Source organism: Sus scrofa, chromosome 13 (assembly GCF_000003025.6).
Source record: "Sus scrofa isolate TJ Tabasco breed Duroc chromosome 13, Sscrofa11.1, whole genome shotgun sequence".
In the NCBI taxonomy this organism is placed as follows: domain Eukaryota; kingdom Metazoa; phylum Chordata; class Mammalia; order Artiodactyla; family Suidae; genus Sus; species Sus scrofa.
The window spans coordinates 64,928,308-64,952,168 of NC_010455.5; the positions used below are offsets into that span (position 1 = coordinate 64,928,308).

General features: G+C 43.2%; 1 protein-coding gene across 2 annotated transcripts in view; it reads left to right on the forward strand.

Annotated features, from left to right (window-relative positions):
- Nucleotides 5,385–23,861, forward strand: part of LMCD1 (LIM and cysteine rich domains 1) — a 60,513-nt gene continuing 42,036 nt past the window's right edge. The window contains exon 1 of one of the 2 annotated variants that reach the window (XM_021068617.1): nt 5,385–5,547. Coding sequence is in view for 1 of the 2 variants with exons in the window: in NM_001008692.1 (NP_001008692.1) it covers nt 5,506–5,547 (42 nt within the window). In the remaining variant the exon portion in view is untranslated. The remainder of the gene's footprint in view (nt 5,548–23,861) is intronic. The other variant, NM_001008692.1, reaches the window with a different exon arrangement.

Below are 23,861 nucleotides of genomic sequence, written 5' to 3' on the forward strand. Positions count from 1 at the left end.
GGTATCCTTGCTGTGAATTAAGTAATAAATCAAATATTGTCACCCCCCTGCTTAAAGCTCTCTGTAACGCCCTGTCCGGTATGGTAGCCACTGGTCACACTTGGCTTTTGAGTATTTGCAACATGACTGACCTCACTGGAACTGTCCTTTAAGTATAAAACACACACCAGCTTTCAAAGATGGAACATGAAAGCAAGACTGTAAAATCCCTAAATAATATTCTTCTTTTCTTTTTACACCCCCACCTGCAGCATTTGGAAGTTCCCAGGCTAGGGATTGAATCAGAGCTGCAGGTGCCAGCCTACACCACAGCCATGGCAATGCTGGATCCAAGCCACTTCTGTGAACTACACCACAGCTTGTGGCAATGCCAGATCCTTGACCCACTGAGTTAGGCCAGAGATCGAATTCACTTCCTCACGGAAATTATGTCAGCTTCTTAACACACTGAGCCACAATGGAAACTCCTCAATAATGTTTTATATCTAATAACAGGTGGATATGACACCATATTGGATATACTGGGTTATTTATTTATTTTTCACCCATACCCATGGCATGCAGATATTCCCTGGGCAGGGATTGAACCTGTGCCACAGCAGTGATCACACCTGATCCTTAACCACCAGGGAACTCCCCAGATATATGGGGTTAAATAAAATACAGTTTACCTGTTTTTTTGGTTTGTTTTGTTTTTTTTTACTTTTTTTAATATGGCTATTAGAAATTTGTTAATAATACATTTGGCTCACATTATATCTCAGTGGGAAAGCTTCCCATTGTCCTCAGAAAACAAATTTAAACTCCTTGTCAGCATCAAAGGTGATCCAGTCCTGGTCAGGTCTCCTCATAAATTCTCCCCATTCCTCATTACCCTCCACCTGCAATAACCCTATGATCCCTGAGATGCAGCAAGCCCATGTCCACCTTAAGGTCATTGCACACATGACTCCATCATTCTGGGATGCGCTTTCCATGGAAACTCTACTCATACTCTTGGCTGACTCATTCCCCTTTAAAGGTTTCAGTTCATACATCGGTCAGGCCTTCCTGGACCACCCGATCTCAAGAGACCACACGTGCAGTGACACTCTCCTCCATTTATTTCCTCCGAGGCACTCACTGCCACCCCCAGTTACTTCATCTAGTGATCTGTCCCCTGTTCAATGCTGTCCCCCCCACTGGAATAGAAGCTGTGTGAGGACAGGAGCCTCTCTGGTTTTAGGCTTTGTCCTATCTTCAGCTCAGGGCCTCATGCATTAGAGTTCTCAGCTCAGGATTTGTTGACAGCATGAATGAGCAGTGAAAAGAGCACGAAACTCAGATTCGGAAGTCCCATTTGGGTCAAACTCAGTGACATCATGACAACATTGCCATCTTCTCTGACTGCTTACTCTTGTCCTGGAGTCAATCCACCATGGTCACGATGGGAGACTGTGCAATAACTGAAAGGACACGGTCTATGGTTAGAAGTCCTCAGTTTGAATTTCAGCTCTATCACTTGCCAGAGTGTGACCTCAGATGGAGCTGTTGACTGTCCCAAATCTCCATTTTCTCCCAGAGAAATAACTAGAATTATTATGGAATATTTAGAATTAGAATTTTTGGAGTTCCCGTTGTGGTTCAGTGGCTAATGAATCCAACTAGGAACCATGAGGTTGCAGGTTCAATCCCTGGCCTTGCTCAGTGGGTTAAGGATCTGGCATTGCCATGAACTGTGGTGTAGGTCACGGACACTCGGATCCCACATTGCTGTGGCTGTGGCGTAGGCTGGTGGCTACAGCTCCAATTAGACCTCTAGCCTGAGAACCTCCATATGCCGCGGGAGCAGCCCTAGAAAAGGCAAAAAGACAAAAAAAAAAAAAAAAAAAGAAAAAAAGAAATCTCTTGAAGTTGAAGTAAGATAAGAGCTTTGTCCATCAAAAAGCACCCGTGATACTTATAAGACCAAGACATCCTTGAAGGGGAATTTTTCATTTACCCAGGTGTCTCCAGCACCTAGCAGAGGGCTCAGCCTAACTAAGTACCTTAAAACTCTTCTCTCTAATGTTCCAAGCTGCAACACATACCCCATTTCTTCCAAAGAAAAGCAAAAAGACCCCAGAGGTGGAGTGAGACTGAGGTGTGATGGATCCTATTGCCTCCATTTTCCAGAACAGTCACAATTATGAGTCCGTCCAGGTATCCAAACAAAGCTCTGAGTACAGGCCCCCTTGAACATCTGGCTTGAGAGGAGGGTTTAGAGAGTCAGACTCAGCATCCTGAGCCGAGCAAAGAGCAAGCTGTCCTTGGAGCAGGGAGCAGCTTTCTGTCCATGACAGGTTCTGTTCCAGAAATGAGAGCTGAGGAGAGATGAGGCCATCCAAACAGTAGCTCCTGATTCTCACAGTCTGAGCAATGGCCACAATATCTGCTGCCAGGGGTAAAAAGAAATAGAGGGGAAGAGGGTCTGTTTGGAATTCGACAACATTAAAGTTGGTGAAATTAGAATTATTCCATGGAACAATGAACTCTCAAGGTGGGGCAAGGAGGGTGGCTGGGAAGAGATAGAGAAATGACTTCACTGGAAAGGCCCTAGTGTGCAAGGGATAAAGCTTGCCTTTGTTATTCTCTCCTGGATTCAGTTCCCATAGCTCTGAAGTATTAAGACTTTTGGCAGGCCATCCTAGTACAGTGCTATTGTTCCCAGGATTTGCTACTGAAAGGGCTATTCACGTGGAAATCTCTCCCAAGCCAGGCTTCCTTTGGCCACAATTTATTTACCCAGGAGTGTAACATGCAGCCTACCTAGGAAGTTTGGACAAACCAGACCAGGTGCGGCACTCAGCCATCTCTCCTTGTCCAACTAGTGAGTTGCTCACTGCTGATTAAGAGCCAGAACCCCCAGGAGTTCCTGCTGTGGTGCAGCAGAAACAAATCCAACTAGTATCCATCAGGAGTGGGCTGGACCCCTGGCCTCGCTCTGTGGGTTAAGGGTCCAGCGTTGCCATGAGCTGTGGTGTAGGTTGCAGAAATGACTCAGATCCAGGGCTGCTGTGGCTGTGGTGTAGACTGGCAGCTGCAGCCCAGATTCAACTCCTAGCCTAGGAATTTCCATATGCCGCAGGTGTGACCCTAAAAAGCCAAAAAATAAATAAATAAATAAAAATAAAGCCAGAGCTCCATCTCCATTCATGCCTCAAATGTGTTTTGAGCATCTATCCCAGGCTAGGTGTTGGGGCCATAGCCGGGGGCAAGTAAGACAAACATCCATTATAGCAGAAATCCATGAAAGAAGAAGACCATCCCTCATCTCGGAAGAGGGGAGTCACAAACAGAAAGCCCTTTCCAGGAAAGTGAAAAAGGAATCAAGATTTGGGTTCTTTGGTCAAGATTCAGGATCACTAGAAACAATGTGTTAAGAGCCAAATTGGAGGAGTTTCCATTGTGGTTCAGTAGGTTAAGAACCAGACTAGTATCCATGAGGATGTGGGTTTGATCCCTGGTCTCGCTTAGTGGGTTAAGGATTCTGTGTTGCTGTGAGCTGTCCCGCGCTGCAGCTCCCATTTGACCCCCAGCCCAGGAACTCCAATATGCTACAGGTGCGGCCCTATAAAGAAAAAAAAAATTGGAATTCCCGTCGTGGTGCAGTCGTTAACGAATCCAACTAGGAACCAAGAGGTTGCGGGTTCGGTCCCTGGCCTTGCTCAGTGGGTTAAGGATCCAGCGTTGCCATGAGCTGTGGTGTAGGTCGCAGACTTGGCTCAGATCCTGCATTGCTGTGGCTCTGGCATAGGCCGGTGGCTACAGCTCAGATTCAACCCCTAGCCTAGGAACCTCCATATGCCACAGGAGCGGCTCAAGAAAAGGCAAAAAGACAAAAAAAAAAAAAAAGAAAGAAAGAAAAGAAAAAAAAAAATTGACCCCCTAGCCCAGGAACTCCCATATGCTACAAGTGTAAAAAAAATTTTTTTAATAAATTTTAAAAAGAACCAAATTGGAGAAGGCCTTGAGAAGGAAAGCATCACCAATAAGACAAAAAAAATCCTTGAGTGTGACCTGTAGCTTCCCCCACCCAAATCCATTCATGTGATGTACTTTGAGACCACCCTTCCGTCTCCCTGAAAACCAATTTCAGCCAACTTGAGCCCTGATCTCTGGCAGAGGGCACTGCCAATGTGGGTTACAGGATGAGAGCCTCATGAGAAGACAGAAGAGCCCCTTGTCTGTGAAAAAGGCTGTGCTTATTCCTCTGTCCAGACTGGGGAAATGACTCTGGAGGCCAGGTCTGCAAATGTGGCCTAATAGAGAAGTATAGGTTTATGGCATACAGCATGGCACAGTGAGGGAAGATCCAGCTGATTTTGCCTTGTAGGACTTGTAGTGTTAGATGTAGCATAAGGCTTCATCCTAAGGATGTGGGAAATCCACAGATGGAATCTTGCTTGTCTAGCCCCACATGACCCAACTTATCTAAAAACTATGAATTTCCCCATTTATGGCTTGTCATCCCCGTGTCCCTTTGCCCCAGGTGGGTTCTGACGCTCAGTCTCTCAGGTCAACGCGTTTCAGAAGAGTTCAGCTTTGGACCAGTACCCTCTTGATCCGATTTCCTATTAAATGGGAGTGATAATCACCATCATTATCATGGTAATAACAACAATACCTGAGATAGCTGTGGGAATACAATGAGAAAATAAGACTACAGGAGTAAGGACGTACATGATGGTGTTTATAAAATCAGGATAAATTTATAAAATTCGGATTCTCATCCTCACTGATGGGCGAGGATTTACAGGATAGAAAGTTGTGAAAGGCAGATTCATACTTTACAGACGAAGTCTGAAAAAAAATCATAACCCACCAGAACCTCACCTCCTCTCTGGTGACTGGAAAACTTGCCCCAGTTTGGGAAAAGCCAGCCGGATTGAGCAAAGCCGCTCGCGTTGTGGAGCAACACCTGCCCCACTCCCCTCGCGCCCCGCCTACGACAAGGCAGAAGAAAAGATGGGCAGGGGAACACAGCTCAGCATTTATTTTTGGACCCAGCTCACTAAAAATACCCTAGACTCCCTGTTTGATCACTCTCCCTTTTGACCTGCATGGATCGCGGCCCCGAGGCCCGCCCCACCCTCTGCCCGTTGTCCTTTAAAGGAGAAGGGCGTGGGGACGGATTCCTGCCGCTCTGGGACAGATGTGCGCCGCCCGGGCAGGCTGGGGCCGCGGCCGCACTGACGTCAGGGAAGCGCACACTCGGCAGTAGTCTCCCGGCTGGGTCCAGGCCACCCGAAGGGAGGGGGAACCGCGCGCTGGGATTGGCTGACCAAGAGCGAGCGCCCGCACGGATTGGCTGGCGAAGTTTTAGAGGGAGTCCCGCTCTCCAATTAAAGGGCCCCGCCACGCCAGACTGCTCGCAGAGCTCCCGCTGGGCCCGCGATCCTGGCCATTCAGCCACAGCTGCCCCCGCTGCGCGCCCTCGAGCCTCTGTCTAAGAAGCAAAGCTCTGTTTCTCCAGCCCAGAACAAGATGGCAAAGGTGGCCAAGGACCTCAACCCAGGAGTTCAGAAGGTGAGCGGAGACCTGTCTGCATTTACCCAGATTCTTTCTTTTCCCTTGCTCCCCTCTCCCATGTGTTTGAGACTTACCTAGAATTAAGGAGACGGAAATTCATGAAATTCCAAGACTACAGAAAGTAGAATCGCTGGCAATACATTTTTGAGTTAACAGGCCAACACTGCAAATTTTACTCTTAAAAGCCTTCATGTAAAGTATTTGCAACAAATCTTAGTTCTTTGGTAATGCTAATTAAAATTTAAGGTAAAAAATTTTTTCTTAAATGGTAACTCTCTGATCTATAGGGGGGGAAGCTACCACCCCCCTCCTTTGATTGATTGAAGGTGGGAAGGGAGTAACATTGACTCACAAGGAATCTCCCCTTTTGTTACCATGCTAGTATTTTGCGGTTTTCACACACATACACACACACACACACACACACACACACACACACAGTAACCTGTTTCTTTAGTTAGTGATGTTGGCACAGGGGAACTAATTTCTGTCCCCAGGGTCTGCCCGTTTCCCTTTCAAGAAGGGCTGGCCAGGAGCCCAGAAGGTCATGGGTGAATTGCTGCAGGAGGGGTGAGCAGCTGTGCCCTGAGCTCCAACACCCACTGGTTACTTACCTGCATGCAGTTGGGAGAGGGCACAGGCCAGAGGCTCAGAGGACCTGTGAGCTGGAATGAAGCCAAGAGACAGCCTAGACCAGTGGAGAAACCACCGAGGCCCAAGGTCAACAGAGAGCTGGTTGCAGCAGGCAACAGTGCCTAGCAAAGCCTTAGGCAGTGAAATCCCAACCCTGCCCCTTTTTAGCTGCACCACAATGACCAAGTCACTTTTCTGAGTCTCTCTTTCCTTGTCTCCCATGAAGGGATGGTAGGTGTCACCTCCCTCACAGCAGCAGTAAGAGCAATGGTACCCTTTGGGGTCAGCTCCCAAAGCAGTCATTTTTAAACTCTGATTTCTCTGATTTCAGGGAACTTGATCATGCTGGGCAAAGTCCTGCTCAGACATTACCAGGGGTAGACTGAGAGGCAGAAAAAAACCAAAAAACTATGTCAGAATCAAAATGAAAAGAACCACTTTGAGGTGCAATATTCACAACACACTATTGATGTACAGCTGCACTACTGCACAGCTGACCTGCCCCAGGCTCCCGCACAAAGTCCATCAGACCCTTCTGAATGAGAAAACTAGGGCAGATTTCATCAGAGCATCTCTCTGGAATGTACCTGCCCCCTTGCATTTGCCAGACTATTTGCGGAGTCAGGTCATCTCTCCTTCTTTGGAATTCTGAACACGTTCGACCTTGATACAATACCTGTTAATTCTACCCAGTAGTGAGTCAGGCATGCACTGCTCTTACTTGTCTCCTCATCTTTCTAAACTCTTTGAGAACAAACCTTTCTTGCTCATCTCTGTTCCTGCACAGCATGCGAACACAGCAGGACTCAATCAACCACAAGGAAGCCAGCTAAGATCGCAGTGTTCACAGACAGTACAATTTGTGCATTTCTGTTTTCTAACTTGCGGTAGCACCAGGATTATTTGTGTGTCTGAACTGCCTCCCCAAATTCAGCAGAGGCAGAAGAATTCAGAGCGAAAGGGGCAGAGTTTCAGTGACCACTGGAAAGTCGGATGACTCAGGGTGGTTTTACTAGAAGCTGGCTGACAGTTCATGTATGAGGGGAGTCAGCACTCACAGAAAACTTCACACCCCCCATCAACACAAGCCTAGGCCACCACTTGGAGAGACCTTATTTTTATTTTCCTTTGCATGGGGGAGAGTGATTATCTGGATTAGAGGTGGAACATGGTCTCCTTCTTGTTACCCTCTCATGCCAACTTCCTTGGCCTGCAAAGTGTTTATTTTCCATTTAGATCCAATTTCAGGCTTAGCAAAAGAATGTGGTGGGTAGAGATGAAAGGGTGGAGATTTTTCACCCTTTGGGGATGGTGACAATCAGAAGGAAGATCCCCACTTTGTCCATTCAACAATGTCTTTAACTCAGGAAGCTGAAGGAGGGGAAGGAGTGGGGGGAAACGCTGAGCGGTCCAGCTGTGATTAAGCACTGTGTCATATCAACAGCATGCTGAAAAGCTTTTATTGCACATTTACTTTTGAAATCTGCCACAGTGGGGGGTTTTTGAACATTTGGCTTCAGGATGTGTAATCACACTTAGGCATTTTGAAACAATTTCATAGACTCTTAGAGCTGCAAAGGGACCTATTTGCAAAATGAGAAATGGTTTTAAATGGCCTCCAAGCTGTCTCCGATGCCCTGCCCTCAAGGGGAGGGGGGCTGCGGGGAATCCCTAGCAGCTGGAAAGTCAAAAAAAGGTCTTAGAGAGGGAGGGAGAGAGAGAGAGAACACAAAATCCCCAAGCTGGAGTAGCCATTGAGCTCATCTATCCAACTCCCGGCAGACAAGGGAACTGGCCATGGGTCACATCCAATAGTTAGTGGCAGAGCCTAGCAACAGTTCCCTTCCTCCTCTCATCTGGGTTAAGTCGAATGCCCCCACTGGCTCCTCTGGAGCCATCATTTGCTTTTTGTCCAGGAAAGAGAAGGTTTCTTAGCATGGAGAGTTCTCCGAGAATCACAAACTAGCCAACATCCCTTGGTAACAAAAAGCCTGGAAGGCCGATGGCCACTTCTCTTGGTGTGATCAACCACTGCTGTGATGTCTTCTTCTCCTGTTTATTAAGCTACTAGTATTGCTGTTACCAGATCTGGGTTCACAGCCCAGCTCCACCCATTACTAGCCTTGTGCTCTGGGGCAAGCTGATTAACTTCTGAGTCTGTGTGCTCGTCTGAAAATTAGAGTGACAGTGAAAGCATCTCCATCTCCCTCCCAAGGGATATGTGATCAGTACTTGGAATGATGCTTGCAAAGGGCCCAGCATGTGAGCTCAGACAGACTTAGCCACTGTTATTGTCAGTGGCGGTTGTCTATTTCAATGGGTGTATGAATGCCGAAAATAGTCTTTTGGTGAATGCCAAAAGAAGTCTTTTTCTTCTGATGACTGTCCCATCTGAAGAGCAACTAATGTTCATTCAGCTGAATGAATGCCAGTTGCTCGACCATGATAACCAAGAACAATGACCAATGGCCCTGTCTTCATTCTAGCCCAACAGATACAAAATCTGCTCACACAACAATGATCAACACTCACTGAGCATTTCACTCTGGACTCCTGGAATGGTAGCCCTAGAAAGGGACATGGAGCTCTTTTAACTTTATCAATAAGGCAAATGAGACCCAGAGGAGTCAGGGTCCTTCTCTGAGACTGCGGAGAAGGTGTGAGCCAGACGCCACCAGGCTCTGCAATGATACAGGCCCCTTGGCTGTCAAAGAGCCATTTGAAGGAATTTAGAAAGGATGAAAACAAAGAGATCTGAGAGCATGTTCACTGTTGACTGTGCGTCTGCCAATGGACCCACTCCAGGGGGTTCTATTTCTCACCCCTCTGCATAATGTTGGAAGAGCATGAAATGATGCTTTCTCCAAGTGCATTGCAGGTTCCACCAGGCAGCTCCCTCCAGTCCTTCTCCACTTCACATCCTTCTTGGCTTTCCTGTCCTCCAGCTTTGCGCCCCCGCCCCCTGACCCCTCCCTGTACTCAGCCCTTCCTTCTTTCACCTCCAGTTCCTGCCGTGTCCAAAACTGCTGGCATGCTGCCTGGGCGAGCCAGTCCAACATCAACACGGCTCTTCGAGAATTGTCCTTGGCTCCCTCCATCTTAGAAATATATTAAGCTGTCACTTAAAGACCTTAATAGCCAAGCCATTGGCAGCATGCCCATAGGTGTATAAGCAACTTGGGCCACAGGAGAGCCATATTTTTTAAAAAGAAAGAAAGAAATTATCCAAGTCCTTCTTAAAGAGCTCTAAAAACAGATGCTGCAGTCATGACTTGTAAATTGCATATGCTTGTCCTCTTGTGCAGAGGCATCTGAATGTGTGGGATTGGGGTTGATGATCAGCTTTCACCAGGGCATCCTCCTCTGCAGTGGTGGGAGGCAGGGAAGGGCCACCTCACAGATCAGCTCTAGGCTTTATTCTAAGCCATCAAAGCCCCAAGACCTTCTCCTGGCCCAGGGCTCACCAAAAGTTCAAGAAACAGGACAGTTCAGAAATGACTTTGGTATTCCTCTCTGAAGATCCTCTAGTTTGACATTCTCTCCATGGTCACTGACCAAAGGTGACAAGGGAGAAAAAGAATGGGCTGAATTCAGTGAAGGCTCGAGACCAGGAGGGAGGGCTGGATGCCCAGGCTCACTCATGCATCTTCCTCTTCCTTTCTCACCCCCACTTCAGCCACTTCCAGTGAGGATAAGATAAGGAGCAGAGAAGTCAGGGAACAGTTCCTCCTGTAACCCACCCACCAGGGCCCACTGGGCTCCCCAAGAGGTATTAGACTTGACTTTGGGCAGGAGAATCTTTCTTTCCAACTTGCACATTCAAAACAGTGTGAGTGTATAATAAAGTGAAAATCTGTCACGATAAGCTCAGGCCTTGGGAGTTCTTATCTCCCCAGTGTTCATCCAATGCCATTGAAATACAAACCATAAGAAAAGGTTTCTGGCAGTGTGTAGGAGTGGGGTGAGGTGGTAGTTGAGTCATTAAAGTAACCACAAACACTTATAGGTAACTTGGATAGGTCACTGTTCCTAGGAAGTTGCCAACCTTGAATGAAAACTGGGCTTCCTGCAGTCCACTGACTTTTCCTGGGCACTATGCTGTCTCCCAAATGACCAAGGATTATTGAAAACAGGCCTAAACTCTGTTCCACTGAGAGGAGAATTGGGGAACAGCTTTTCAGGACCTCCAGAAGGAAGAGACAGCTGCTGCTCTTTAAATGCCTTTGTTTAGAAATCTCCCCCTCTTCCCTTTCATTTGCTAACAGGAAGGGGATTTAACTGGCAGCTGCCAGGACCTCACCAGGTGCAGGAACACCAGCACTTCTACAGGAGTCCCTCAAGACTGTACAATTTCCTTAATTTCACATGGCACATTCAGGGTGTCCTGAACCCCATTCTCCAAGCTTAGCATGTATCAATGGCATGGGTCTGCAGAAGCTCCAGAAATGCTTTCTGTAAAGCTTTTCTAGAAAGAGTGAAAGAAGAGATGAAGTTGGGTCTCCTATGTGGACCAAGACTCTTTTAGTGGCTGCAACTTTTACTTGGTATCTAAGCCTAAATGTTTGATGAGGAAATTCAGTTGTGTTTTTACAAAGACAGAAACAATAGTACAACTACAAAGCTTGAGAAAACTCCCAAATCAACCCTTAGCTCACTGTTTGTTATTTATATGAGACGCAAACATTTTTACATGTTTTCTCAGAAAGGCTGTGTTGGCCTTACTTTTCTTGGACTCTTTTCCCCTAAGGACTCTGCAGGAAGATTCATTTCTTCACTGTTAGGACAGACAACTTTGGGGAAAGGCAAAAGAAAGGAAGGAAAGACCTATCTGGGGTACACACAGAGGTGTGCATGATGTTTTCTCACATCTTATCTCATTTAGACTTTAGGATGACTGTGAAAAAATATGAATGTCCTTTTCACATATGAATACATTAAGACTAAGAGTTGAAATGACTTGCCTTAGATCCCATGATGAAAGATTAAGAACTCAAATCCAGTCTTTGATTCCAAAAAGCTAAAGCTCATCTTAAAGCTCTCTGATTCGAAAGCTCTTTCCCTTTTAGGAAGAAACCAGAAGGCTTTCATCAAAAGCAGAGGTCTTTTGATGGAGAAGGACTAGGATTATTAGGATACAGAGAGAGACCAGGATTATTACTGTAAATTTCACCCAGAGATCAAGGTGTTCCTCCACTTTGATAGTATGAATCAGGAACAGCCCAGCATTTGCCAAATGTTACCAGGCATCTGTACTTCTTAAATATTTCTTGGCCACTACCAGGTGTATACTGTCACGCACACTAAGTGGAAGTCATTTCGCAGGTATAAAAAAGGACATTCTAGATTTCTCCCTTCATGGTTTTCTAGAACACTGGTAGAACTATCCAGAGAGGAGGCTAGTAGAAATAGAATCTAAGAAATCATACAGTATTATCCAGAAATTACTGAAGAAGCAATGACACTTGACAACCCCCCCCCAAAAATCCTAGAGATCCAGGTTCCAGAGCTTCCAGGAAATTCTAGCCTGGGGATAAGTGTGGCCTCTGGAATGTGTATCTCTACATGCCTGATTAGCCTGACTCATAGTCTACCCAATAACACATGAATCAGGACCAAGCAAAACACAGCCTGAGCCCCCACCAAGACATGCTTTAAAAGGAAATAAGATTGCTAAGGGAGAAGAAACCAAAGGCTCTGTTTGGCAAGTCACTCTTTTAAAGGACAAAGTCAGCACCATGATCCAGCCCGTGGCAGTGGTTTTAAATCCAACATGATATGTCTATAGATTGATTTATTTTCCCTCCTTCTGTTTTAAAACATTGGGTCCTTTGTAAAATTAATCTTTGGAGAAAAATGTAAAGGAATCATTATATAAAAGAGCTGAGAAGAATCTCATGATCTGCTCGGTCAGTCCCTTCAGAATATTACAGATGGGACATGGGGGGAACATGTCACATCCAAAATTTACATGTGACATAACAGAGATGCACTGACTCACAGCATCATTTAAGAAAGGAGAGGAGTTCCCATAGTGGCTCAGCAGGTTAAGAACCCAACATAGGGTCCATGAGGATGTGCGTTCGATCCTTGGCCTCACTCAGTGGGTTAAAGATCCAGTGTTGCTGAGAGCTGTGGCATAGGTCACAGATGCAGCTTGGATCAGGCATTGCTGTGGCTATGGCATAGGCCAGCAGCTCCAGCTCTGATTCGACTCCTAGCCTAGGAACCTCCATATGCCACAGGTATGACTGTAAAAAGACAAATAGAAAACAGAAAAAGAATGAAGGGGAAAGTGTTATCTTTTCTATTCTGTCACTTACATGCCCAGGGTACCCTGATGTCACGTCACCCCCCCCCATACCTTCAAGGTTCCAAAGGTCAGGTGAACATTTTGACTATGAACTCAGCTTTGGGCACATGGTCTAGAGGTCATTTTGAGAAGCAGTTAAGCACACAGCCTTGGCAAGCATGGAGATCTAGATGTGAGTTGTAATTCTCCCATTTTCTTGGTCTTTAACCTTTGCCAAATGCTTACCCTCTCTGGACCTCTAGTTCCTCATTTGAGAAAGGTAGTTAATAACAGTTCTATATTTAACCAATAGTTTAATGAGAGAAAGAAAACTAGTTAAGTGCCTGGATGCATAGTAGTGCTCAAAATAATACTTCCTCCTGCTGTTCTTGGTATCCCCTCTCATCAACATAGCACAGAAATTCCACAAGTAGTTAAGTGCTAGAACGTGGAAGACCAAAATTCAGCTTACTGACGTCACATGAGGCTTCTAAGATATCAGATTGAAGGACCTTCTCTTTGTAGCTAAACTTAGATCTGGGCCATAAGCAGACTCAGGTCACATCATCTGCAAATCATGACAATGGCAACAGTCTGCCTTGGGTGTCTGATTGCCACACATCTAAAAAAGCAGCCCTCCCCTTTGTTGAGACCATTCATTGGCCCTAGCCGTGTGATCTTACCCAGGAACTTAACTCTCGCCAAGCCTCGGATATCTTGCTTTTAAGACAGGGTAATTGTCACGCACTTCTTCATTTAGCAAATATTTATTTAGCATCTAGTATGTGCCAGGCACTGTGCTGAGTGCTCAGTACAAGACAATGAATAAGAAAGTTTGGGGCCTTGCCACATAAACTTGAGTCCAGCAGAGTGTTTTGTAAACAAATGTAGGAGAACCAAATAATGTCAATGTTCCATCATTCTGTGTGTTCTTGACCTTCCCCATTCCCCCCCAACACACACACTTCCTCCTCTTTTGCTCTCTGCCCTCAGATTTCTCAGCACTGCACCCATCTGGCCCACTCCCAATCCCACTCATCTCCACAGTGTAGTATTGGAATGAGTATGGCAATTCTGCTCCCAGCTATTGCATTTTAAACAGGGCATAGAGTGAAGAAAAATCTAAGGTAAGGGGGCCACTGGCAGCTCTCAGGTACCACCAGTAAGCAGTGGACCCTTCAGCTCCATCACAGACAAGTGGTGGTAGACCAGTTGTCTGAGCTCAGTCCATGTCCTCAGAGTCATCTCAACACCCAGGCCCTGTTCTTTGTGGTGTTGGTGTCAGGGGCATCAAAGGGCAGAAGAAGGGGATAAGACCTGTTGGATGACTAATGCCCCCATAAGGAACCTGCCATAAGAAGATACTCTCTATTTGGGCCGTATGACTAAGAGTCATTTCCACATACTGATTTACAAGGCTGGCCACCAAGGTGACTGACCCAGCTAATCCTCTGGCTGGAAGAGGTAGAGGGAAAGTGAAGCCTAGCCCAGCCCTCATCCTGGAGAAGAGCCACCCACCTGCTGAGGTGCACCTGTGCTCCCCCACCTCAGCTTTAGTCCTGTGACCACCAGTGTCCTTATGAAGGACTCTGACTCTAATGGGGGGTGAGTATTCAGGGATTCTTATTTTAGAGGAAGTCTGGAGGGAATTTTTTTTTTTTATATTGTCCATAGCTAGAGGAGATGTTTTTAACCAGGGACCTGCAGATAGAATTGAGGGTATCAAGGAACATAAGTGAGGAAAACTATTGCATCCTTACATACCAAAACTCTAACCTCTAACATTTCCTTACATTATAAATGAAGGCAAAAGCACTGACAAGTTAGCAGTCCTTGTGCCTTTTTTTTTTAAATCAAATAAAACTGTTTTTCATGACATTTAAGTTAGAAATAAATAACTCTATATAGGCCCCACACCCTTCATACTAATGGAAATCTGATATTTTCATTCCCTGTTATAGTCATAAGATGCCAGGCATACCACTCATATTCATTTCTATTCTGAAATAAGTGATTAAACCCATGGCTGGATCTTGTTAATTTATTTAACACAGGCATGTAGTTACTAAATTACAGATTTGTTGTATATATATTGATACCATTTCAGTAATATTCATTTCCTTTGTAATCCTATGTATTTTTATTTATTTTTTATTTTTTATTTATTTTTTTGTCTTTTTAGGGCCGAACTTGCGGCGTATGGAGGTTCCCAGGCTAGGGGTCCAATTGGAGCTGTAGCCACCGGCCTATGCCACAGCCACAGCAATGCGGGAGGGATCTGAACTGCATCTGCGACCTATACCACAACTCATGGCAACATCGGTTCCTTAACCCACTGAGCGAGTCAAGGGATTGAACCTGCTCCTCACGTATGCAAGTCAGGTTCGTTAGCCACTGAGCCATAATGGGAACTGCCCTATGTATTTTAATATGTGCATTTAAAGCATGGTTCTGAGAAGGGGCACTTTTCAAGTCAGACATCCAAAAGGGCTCAAATATATTAAGACCTCTGTCAAAATAAAGCTCGAATAGTATTTGACACACACACATGCACACACACACACAAATATACACATGGTACATATATATAAATACACATGCACAACTGTAGTGAATTGAGGTCTGAGGTTCTTGGAGTAGACAAACTGAGTTCATATCCCAGCTTTGCCACATGTTTCCTACTACCCTGGACATATGGCATTACTTCTGAGCTTTAGTTTATTCATCAATAAAATGGGCCTAAAAGTTGTCCCTACCACAACAGTCTATTAAGTTCTTAACACAGTATTTAACACCTAATGAATGTGTGTTAAACATGAGTTATCATCACTATCAAAAGAGCTAATGAAAGTAAAATGGTAAAGAGAATTAAAAACTGATAAAGAGAATAAAAATGGTAAAGAGAATGAATAAATAAATATATATATATAGTTTTTTTATGGCCACACGCATGGTATATAAAAGTTCCCAGACCAGGATTGAATTGGAGGTGCAGCCACTACTGCAGCAATGCTGGATCCTTTAACTTACTGCTCAGGACCAGGGATTGAACCTGTGCCTCTGCAGCAACTTGAGCCACTGTATCCAGGTTCTTAACCCACTGTGCCACAGTAGGAACTCCTGAAAACATAACTTTGATGAAACTAATTACCCACCTCTGATGTGGTCAACTTTAAGAATTGATTCTGTGAAAACACATATCACATGTAATTATGATAAGCCAGGGACTGAGGTGGGAAGCGGAGAAGTGCGAGGAAAAGAATCCCAGAGGCCGAGTTTGAGGGATGGAATGGCCGATCTGGCCATCACTGGATCACAGCAGAGCCAAAGGCCTCTATCAGAGGTACGAACATGGAAATGAGGGAGAGCAGAGGGGGAAACACTTACCCTCACTGGGGAGGTCAAGAAAGCTTACCTGGGAGGCCACTCTGGGCTGAGTGTTGAAAGAAAAGGATGAATGAGCTTTTAGGATTGGGTCACAGGCCAGTTTTGTGTGTTCCAAGTCTGACACACATATCCTCCCTCTGATTTGGCTTCTCACTCAGGGGATATCATCAGTCTTTGAACTCCAGAGAAATACATTCTTATGTATCCATCTGTCCATCAGTCACATCTTGTAGTTTCTCTTCTGAGAACTTGTTCCTCTGGCCTCTCTCAACCCAAACCCTTTGGGGTGATAGGAAATCAGGGCTTGCCAAGCTGGCAGATCTGAGATTCCCAAGCTTAGCACTGGAGTTCCAGCAAGCTCACCTCCACTGAGTTTGAATTTTTGCAGGAAGATGTAGATTTGTGTTGTGACAGAAGGGGAAAAAATTAACTGAGGATACGCAACATATATGAAAAGACACACACATGCACATACACAGCCTCTGTGAAATTCTGTATGGGGTGCCTATGAAAGGAATGTGAAAATGCAATTATGAGGAACATAGGATGGTGTGTGCATCCTAAGTTTTATTCATCTTCAAATTCTGAAGTCCTTTCCATGGTAATTAGAGGGAAAGAAATCCCACAGAGGATTCCTTGATGAACTGGGAAGAGGGTAATCAGCCTTCTGCAAACGGAAACTGGAGTAACAAGATTCAGAATCTTGCATCTAAACCATTCCTTTGGCGCAGTTCTTCCTTCAGATTTCTGACTTGGTCTGAAACTGTGAGATCCTTCTTACCATGTTTTAGAGCAGGTGATGCATCACAATGAAAAACACATGTTTGGATATGGAAATACCTCTGGGATGTCTGTGGTCAGGTGATTTGCATATGATACTTTAAAACAGAGATGGGTGGAATTCCAAGATGATTCCCTCCCAGTTATCTGGAAAATGAAACTCTGGGGATCAGCCCTGTGTTTGCAAGGATCTGACAAAGAGGTGAGCTTTGATGTAAAAGCTGTGTTTCCTCAAGTTTGTCCTTCTAAAAAGCCAACAGGCCCAAACGGCTGTGCAGAGAGCTCACCCAATATGTAGATTCACACTAATGAGAACAGCTCTTGCCACCTGCACTGTACCTGACCTTGGAGCCAGCCGAGAGCTGAGACCATCCCAAGGGAAGTCATCATAGACTTATTTGAATAATGACTATACTGTAGACTGCAGCAATTAGAATTGATTTTTAAGAGGTGGAATGGGGAGTTCCCATCGTGGCTCAGTGGTAACGAACCCAACTAGGATCCATGAGGATGCAGGTTCAATCCCTGGCATCACTCAGTGGGCTAAGGATCCAGTGTTGCCATCAGCAGTGGTTTAGGCCACAGACATGGCATGGATCTGGTGTTGCTGTGGCTGTGGCATAGGTCAGGAGCTACAGCTCTGATTCGACCCCTAGCCTGGAAACTTCCATATGCTGTGGGTGCAGACCTTAAAAGATTAAAAAAAGAAAGAAAGAAAGAAAGAAAGAAAGAAAGAAAGAAAGAAAGAAAGAAAGAAAGAAAGAAAGAAAATTACCAATATTCCACATGCAAAGTACCTGATTAATAAAAAGGACTGGTGAGAGGTAAAAGGAAACCAAAGGTAGCTATGGAGGAAAACAAGAAAACCTTGGTAAATAGGATACTATCTTTTTGAAATGCTTTTAAAAATAATTTGTGAAGTTGTCATAGCTTATTATTTATTATATGGAATGTTAAAACCATAAGAAAATTATCTAAGTTTTAAATCCTTATGACTTTCATCTGGAGAGAATGCTCAATAAATATATATGAAATCTGGTCATCCAAATTAACACATTTCATTAAAAGTTACCACTAGAAAAGCGAAAGACAACCCACAGGGAGAAAATATGATGGTACATATATCTGACAAAGGGTTGTAATCCAAAATATATAAATAACCTCTATAAATCAATAAACTTTAAAAAGCAGTCCAGTTCTTCTAAATAAGTGAAGTCTTGAGTAGTCATTTTGCAAAAGATGTTTAAAAGGCTGATAAGTAAAGGAAAAGGTGCTAAACCTCATTACTCATCAGAGACATACAAATTTAAAGCATGAGACAGTATTGTAGACTCTGCAGAATGATAAAAATTAAATACTGACAATAGAAAATACTGACAAGGATGTGGAGCAACTGGAACTCACATGCATTGCCAGGGAGGATATAAAATGATAAACCACACTGGAAAACTCCTTAGTAGCTTCCAATTAAGTTGAATGTATACTTACCCTGGGATCCATCAGGTTCACTTCTAGGTCCATATCCATGAGGTCTACCCCAAAAACCTGGACAAGAATAGCTGGAGAAGTTTTAATCTAAACGCTCAAATACTGGAAATAATTCAAATCTTCATCAATGAGAGAATAAACAAATTATTTTTTATATTTATACAATAGAAAATTACTTCATTTTTTTATTTTTATCTTTTCTGTCTTTTTAGGGCCTCACCCATGGCATATGGAGGTTCCCAGGCTAGGGGTCTAATCGGAGCTATTGCTGCTGGCCTACACCAGAGCCAGAGCAATGTCAGATGCAAGCCGTGTCTGCGACCTACACCACAGCTCACAGCAATGCTGGATCCTTAACCCACTGAGCAAGGCCAGGGATGGAACCCATAGCCTCATGGTTCCTAGTTCAATTCATTTCTGCTGCACCATGATGGGAGCTCCTACTTCATATTTTTAGAAACATCTACTAATACATGCAACAACATGGGTAATCTTAAATATGTTGGACAGAAGTCACACAGAAAAGATGACAGACTATATAATGCCATTTACGTGATTTTCAAAAATAGGCAAAATCCATCTGTAGTGATGGAAGTCAGAATAACAGCTACCTTCATAAAAAGAATTTATTGGCTAGAAAGGGCATGAGGGAACTTTCTGGAGAACAGGAAGTATTCTATATCTTTATCTGGATGGTACTCACAGGGGATACATATAAAGTGATCAAGTGAATACTTGAGATTTGTGGATTTTTACTGCATGTAAATGTTATCCTGAAGTGTTGTTAGAAAATAAGACTACATTTGATAAATAATTGGAAAATGTTCCACAGTCAAGCATAAGGATGTGAGGACCAAGAGGTTGAGCACTGAGTTCCTGCTGCAGCTCCATGGAGATGTCACTTTGAGGGACAGCTTTGTCCCAGGGAGCTGTCCCTAGGACACATTAGAATCCTTCCATTGAATTTAGTCTGGCATTAAAGTTTCTATGTGCTGGAGTCCTGTTAAGCCTCTTCTATCACTACAACATTCTGCTTCCCCTAAACTTCTCTATCATTTTTTCCCCAGAAATGCTTATTCTTCCTCACTTGCATGCTAAAAGGCCTTCTTCTCCATGGGCCAGAATCCCATCCATTCCTTAGTGCCCTCCTACGTGAAGCCTTCCATGCAAAGCTCTCTCTTCTCTGAACTCCTGGCATGGATTTGTTCTCTTACTGAATGGACCTTTAGTTTCTTAGATGGACCTTGAATATGTACAGTTGCTTTCCTGCCCACTTAACTCCTGCCCCATAAGGTCCTGTGTGTGCTACATTCTCCATTTGTAAGTTCCATGGGGGGAAGGACCATGCCTTAACTGTCTTTTGTGTCCTCCTGGAAAGCCTGCATAGAGTAACGCCACCATAATATAAATGGATAGAAGAGGAAATGGGATGGAGTCAGGATGCAGGAGAGAAAAGGAGAGAGATCAAAAGAAGTAAGTGCAAGTTGGTGCTCCTACCTGATAAAGACTAGGAATCCTGAAGGGATAGAAACAGAGAGAGAGAAGGAGAGAGGATGAGGGTGGAGGACAAGGACGGACATGGAAAAGAGTAAATGAGACCATTAACCATGCACATCACTTGAACTAAACCAGACCACGACCAGAAGTGGTGAGATGGGAACAGGGCCAGGAGAGTGGGAGGAAGACTCCTTGGGAGTATTTAAGAAGGATCATAAGATGAAGAGGAAATGAAAGTGAGGAGGATGGGGAAAGCCGATTCCAAAGTGGACGCTGAATTTTTGATGTCTGGCCCGAGTTTAATTATCCTCCTCCATTCTCCTATAAAAGGCTTGACTTTTCAACTATAATATAAAAAAATAAAAACCTAAATAAATAAATAAATAACCAGGAAGGAGAGCTTAATATCAAAAAAAAAAAAAAGCCCTCTCTTCTTTCTAAAAAGTTTGAAAATATATAGCTCAACAAAAGCCAACAAAGCAGAAAAGGAAATATACTCACCATACTAATGAAGGCTGGATTATTTATTAAGTTAGCCATGTCAAAGCTCAATTTAGTTCCTGTCTGTAAAGCAATTATATCTGAGAATTTTTCTAACCACCACAATTTGATTAAAATAAATTGTGAACAACAACAACAAAGGCTTGAGCTTGACTTTAAGATGCTGGATGAGCTGGGACTTGATTGGTTTCCTTCCTTCAGACAATTAACTCAAACCTTTATCTGAGCCTTGTCTCTTGAGAACAACCTCCAGTGATTTCCATGGTCTGGGGAGGAAGTTGGCTGGGATTTCTAAACAACAGCCGCCCCATCTCAGGAGGTTGGCCCTCCTGAGAGACAAGACTGAAAACTGGCTGAAATTTAGTTCAAACCACTCATCGCTCAGACCAGTATCTACTTTAAGTTTCTAGTCCTTGATGAATATTTATACCAAAATAGGGCCAGTGGAAAAGTTCCATCTGTGTGGATTTTAAGAGTTTTGCCTTTCCTCAGCCACGTTGACCAAACTCAGGAAAGTGGTGGAAACATTGCCAAGTTCATGTTCTTTGAAGTACAAGAAATTCTAAGAAGGCCCTGGACCCATCATACTTCTTCTTATCCTGAAGGCTCAGAGTTGGCACTCCCTTCTTAAAAAATGCTTAATATCAACACCTCTCAGTACGTTAAAATTTTATCCAGACTTTGACTCTGTGCTGACCATTACCACTTTTTGGGAGCGTGGATAAGCCTATCCAAAGCTTTCTGGATAAAAGTTCTTTAGTTGTTGACATTTTCCCCATCTTTTAAAAATCTGAGTGGTCCAGTTAATCACTTTAATTCTCCTCCTTACTTTGTTAGTAGAGAAATGACCCCAAATTTTCTCCTCAGTTTTATTAGTCATGCCATACTCCCCAAAATCAAAACACCAGAAACTTCAACCGGTTCTGCTCTTATTATGAGGAGTTAAAATAGAGTACTTGCTCTTGTATTTGGCACATTAAATGCCTTTATCAAGCAGGGGCCACATGCCAGGCATTGCGTGACATAGTTTTTGCTAATCTTTACACAAATCCCATTTTACAGGTAAGTAAGGTTTAGAGGAATTAAGTACATTGCCATGGTGACATAGTTAATGTGATGAGCATGAATTAAATACAGGCAATTCAGTCCCCAGCTTCCCCTCTTTCCTCCAAACCATTTCCCATTGATAATAAACATGTTTACAGGATGCCAGAAGGATGGGCCATGAACTTGTTGGTCACAGGATGAACTGAGTTGGTACCTAGACATGCATTAACAATGTTGAACCACATTAGTCAGAATGTGTCTCCCTAATTAGTTTTTTCATCCTTTGGATTGTGTCCAGGAGAAAGTCTCCACTTGGTGCTAAAAAGACTACAACACCTCAAATACTTACCCAATGTCACTTTGAACAGATGGAGAGTGGTCCTCAGGTTCAGAGCTTTAGAAAGCAAGAGAATTACCTAAAATTTAATGTTGTTTCAAGTTTATTGTGTTTTATGGTTATTTCCTGTTTTTTCAAAACAATTTGTTATTCAGGTACAATTGATTTATAATGTGTTAGTTTCAAGTGTACAGCACAGTGATTCAGTTATTATATATATAGAATCTGAGATATGTAGAGAGAGAATATGGAATATACATATATATTTTTTCAGAATCTTTTCCATTGAAGCCTATTACAAGTATTGAATATAGTTCCCTCTGCTGTAGAGTAGGTCCTTGCAGTTTATTTGCTTTATGTGTAACAATGTGTATCTGTTAATCCCAAACTCCTATCTTATCCCTCCTTCCCACATTTCCCCTTTGGTAACTGTAAATTTGTTTTCTATGTCTGTGGGTTACTTCTCTTTTTAAACATTTTAGGTATAAAGGTTTTTTGTTAAGAAATAATTTTTGAAGTTCCCTAGTGTCCTAGCAGGTTAAGGATCCAGTGTTGTCACTGCTGTGGCTTGGGTTCAGTTCCTGGCCCAGGAACTTCCACATGTCGTGGGTGAAGCAAAATAATAATAATAACAATAAAGAAAGAAATACTTTTTTTAAGTGATTTGTTTTAAAAATTTTTAAGTAAATAACCACACGGATGGTATATAGAGGATATGATTCACAAAGGAGGAACAACAGGCTTCATAAATATCTAATATTTGATAATCCCTGATCTCTGCAGCATTTAATCATTTTTAACACATCTTATATAAAGTATCATATTTGATTTTCACAACAACCCCATGAAGCTGGTAGGGACTATGATCCATTTTTTTTTCCTTTTTATTAATTAAATTTATTTTTATTATGGTGAAGTTGATTTACAAGGTTGAGTCAATTTCTACAGTAAAACATAGTGACCCAGTCAATGCATATATATACGTATACATATATATATACACACACATATACATATTCTTTTTCTAATATTGTATTCCATTATGGTCTATCCCAAGAGACTTGATATAGTTTCCTATTCTGTACAGCAAGACCTCATTGCTTATCATTCTAATGTAATAGCTGCATCTACCAACCCCAAACTCCCCATTCATCCCATTTCTTTCCCCCTCCCCCTTGGCAACAACAAGTCTGCTCCCCGTGTCTGTAAGTCTGTTTCTGTTTTGTGGACAGGATCATTTGTGCCATATTTTTAGATTCCAGATATAAGTGCTATCATGTGGTATTTGTCTTTCTCTTTCTGACTTACTTCATTTAGTATGAGAATCTCTAGTTACATCCATGTTGCTGCAAATAGCATTAATTTTTTCTTTTTCTTTTTTTTTTTTTTTTTTTTTGTCTTTTGTCTTTTCTAGGGCCACACTATGGCATATGAAGATTTCCAGGCCAGGAGTCTAATCAGAGCTGTAGCACGGGCCTACACCAGGGCCACAGCAATGCCAGATGTAAGCCACATCTGTGACCTATACCACAGCTCACGGCAACACCAGATCCTTAACCCACTGAGCAAGGCCAGGATTGAACCCAAAACCTCATGGTTCCTAGTCAGATTCGTTAACCACCGCCATTAGGGGAACTCGAATTTGTTCTTTTTATGGCTTAGTAGTATTCCATTGTATATATGTACCACATCTTCTTAATCCATTCATCTGTCAATGGAAATTTAGGTTGTTTCCATGTCTTGGCTATTGTGAATAGTGCTGCTATGAACATATGGGTGCATGTATCTCTTTGAACGTAAGTTTTGTCTGTATATATGCCCAGGAGTGGGATTGCTGTATCATACATAGTTCTATATTTAGTTTGCTGAGGAACCTCCATACTGTTTTCCATAGTGATTGTATCAGTTTGCATTCCTACCAAGACAAAGGAGGGTTCCTTTCCTCCACATCCTCTCCAGCATTTGTTATTTGTAGACTTGTTAATGATGGCCATGCTGACCCATGTAAGGTGGTACCTCACTGTAGTTTTGATTTTCATTTCTCTAATAATAGGGATGTTGAGCATTTTTTCATGTGCCTACGGCCATCCATATGTCTCCTTTGGAGAAATGTCTATTTCATTCTCCTGCCCATTTTTCAATTGAGTTGTTTAATTTTTTTGTTTTTGTTTTTTTTTTTTTTGCTGTTGAGTTGTATGAGTTGTTTGTATATTTTGGAAATGAAGCTCTTGTCAGTTGCATCATTCACAAAGATTTTCTCCCATTCTACTGGTTATCTTTTCAGTTTTTTAATGGTTTCTTTTGCTATGCAAAAGTCTTTGAGTTTACTTAGCTCCCATTGATTTATTTTTG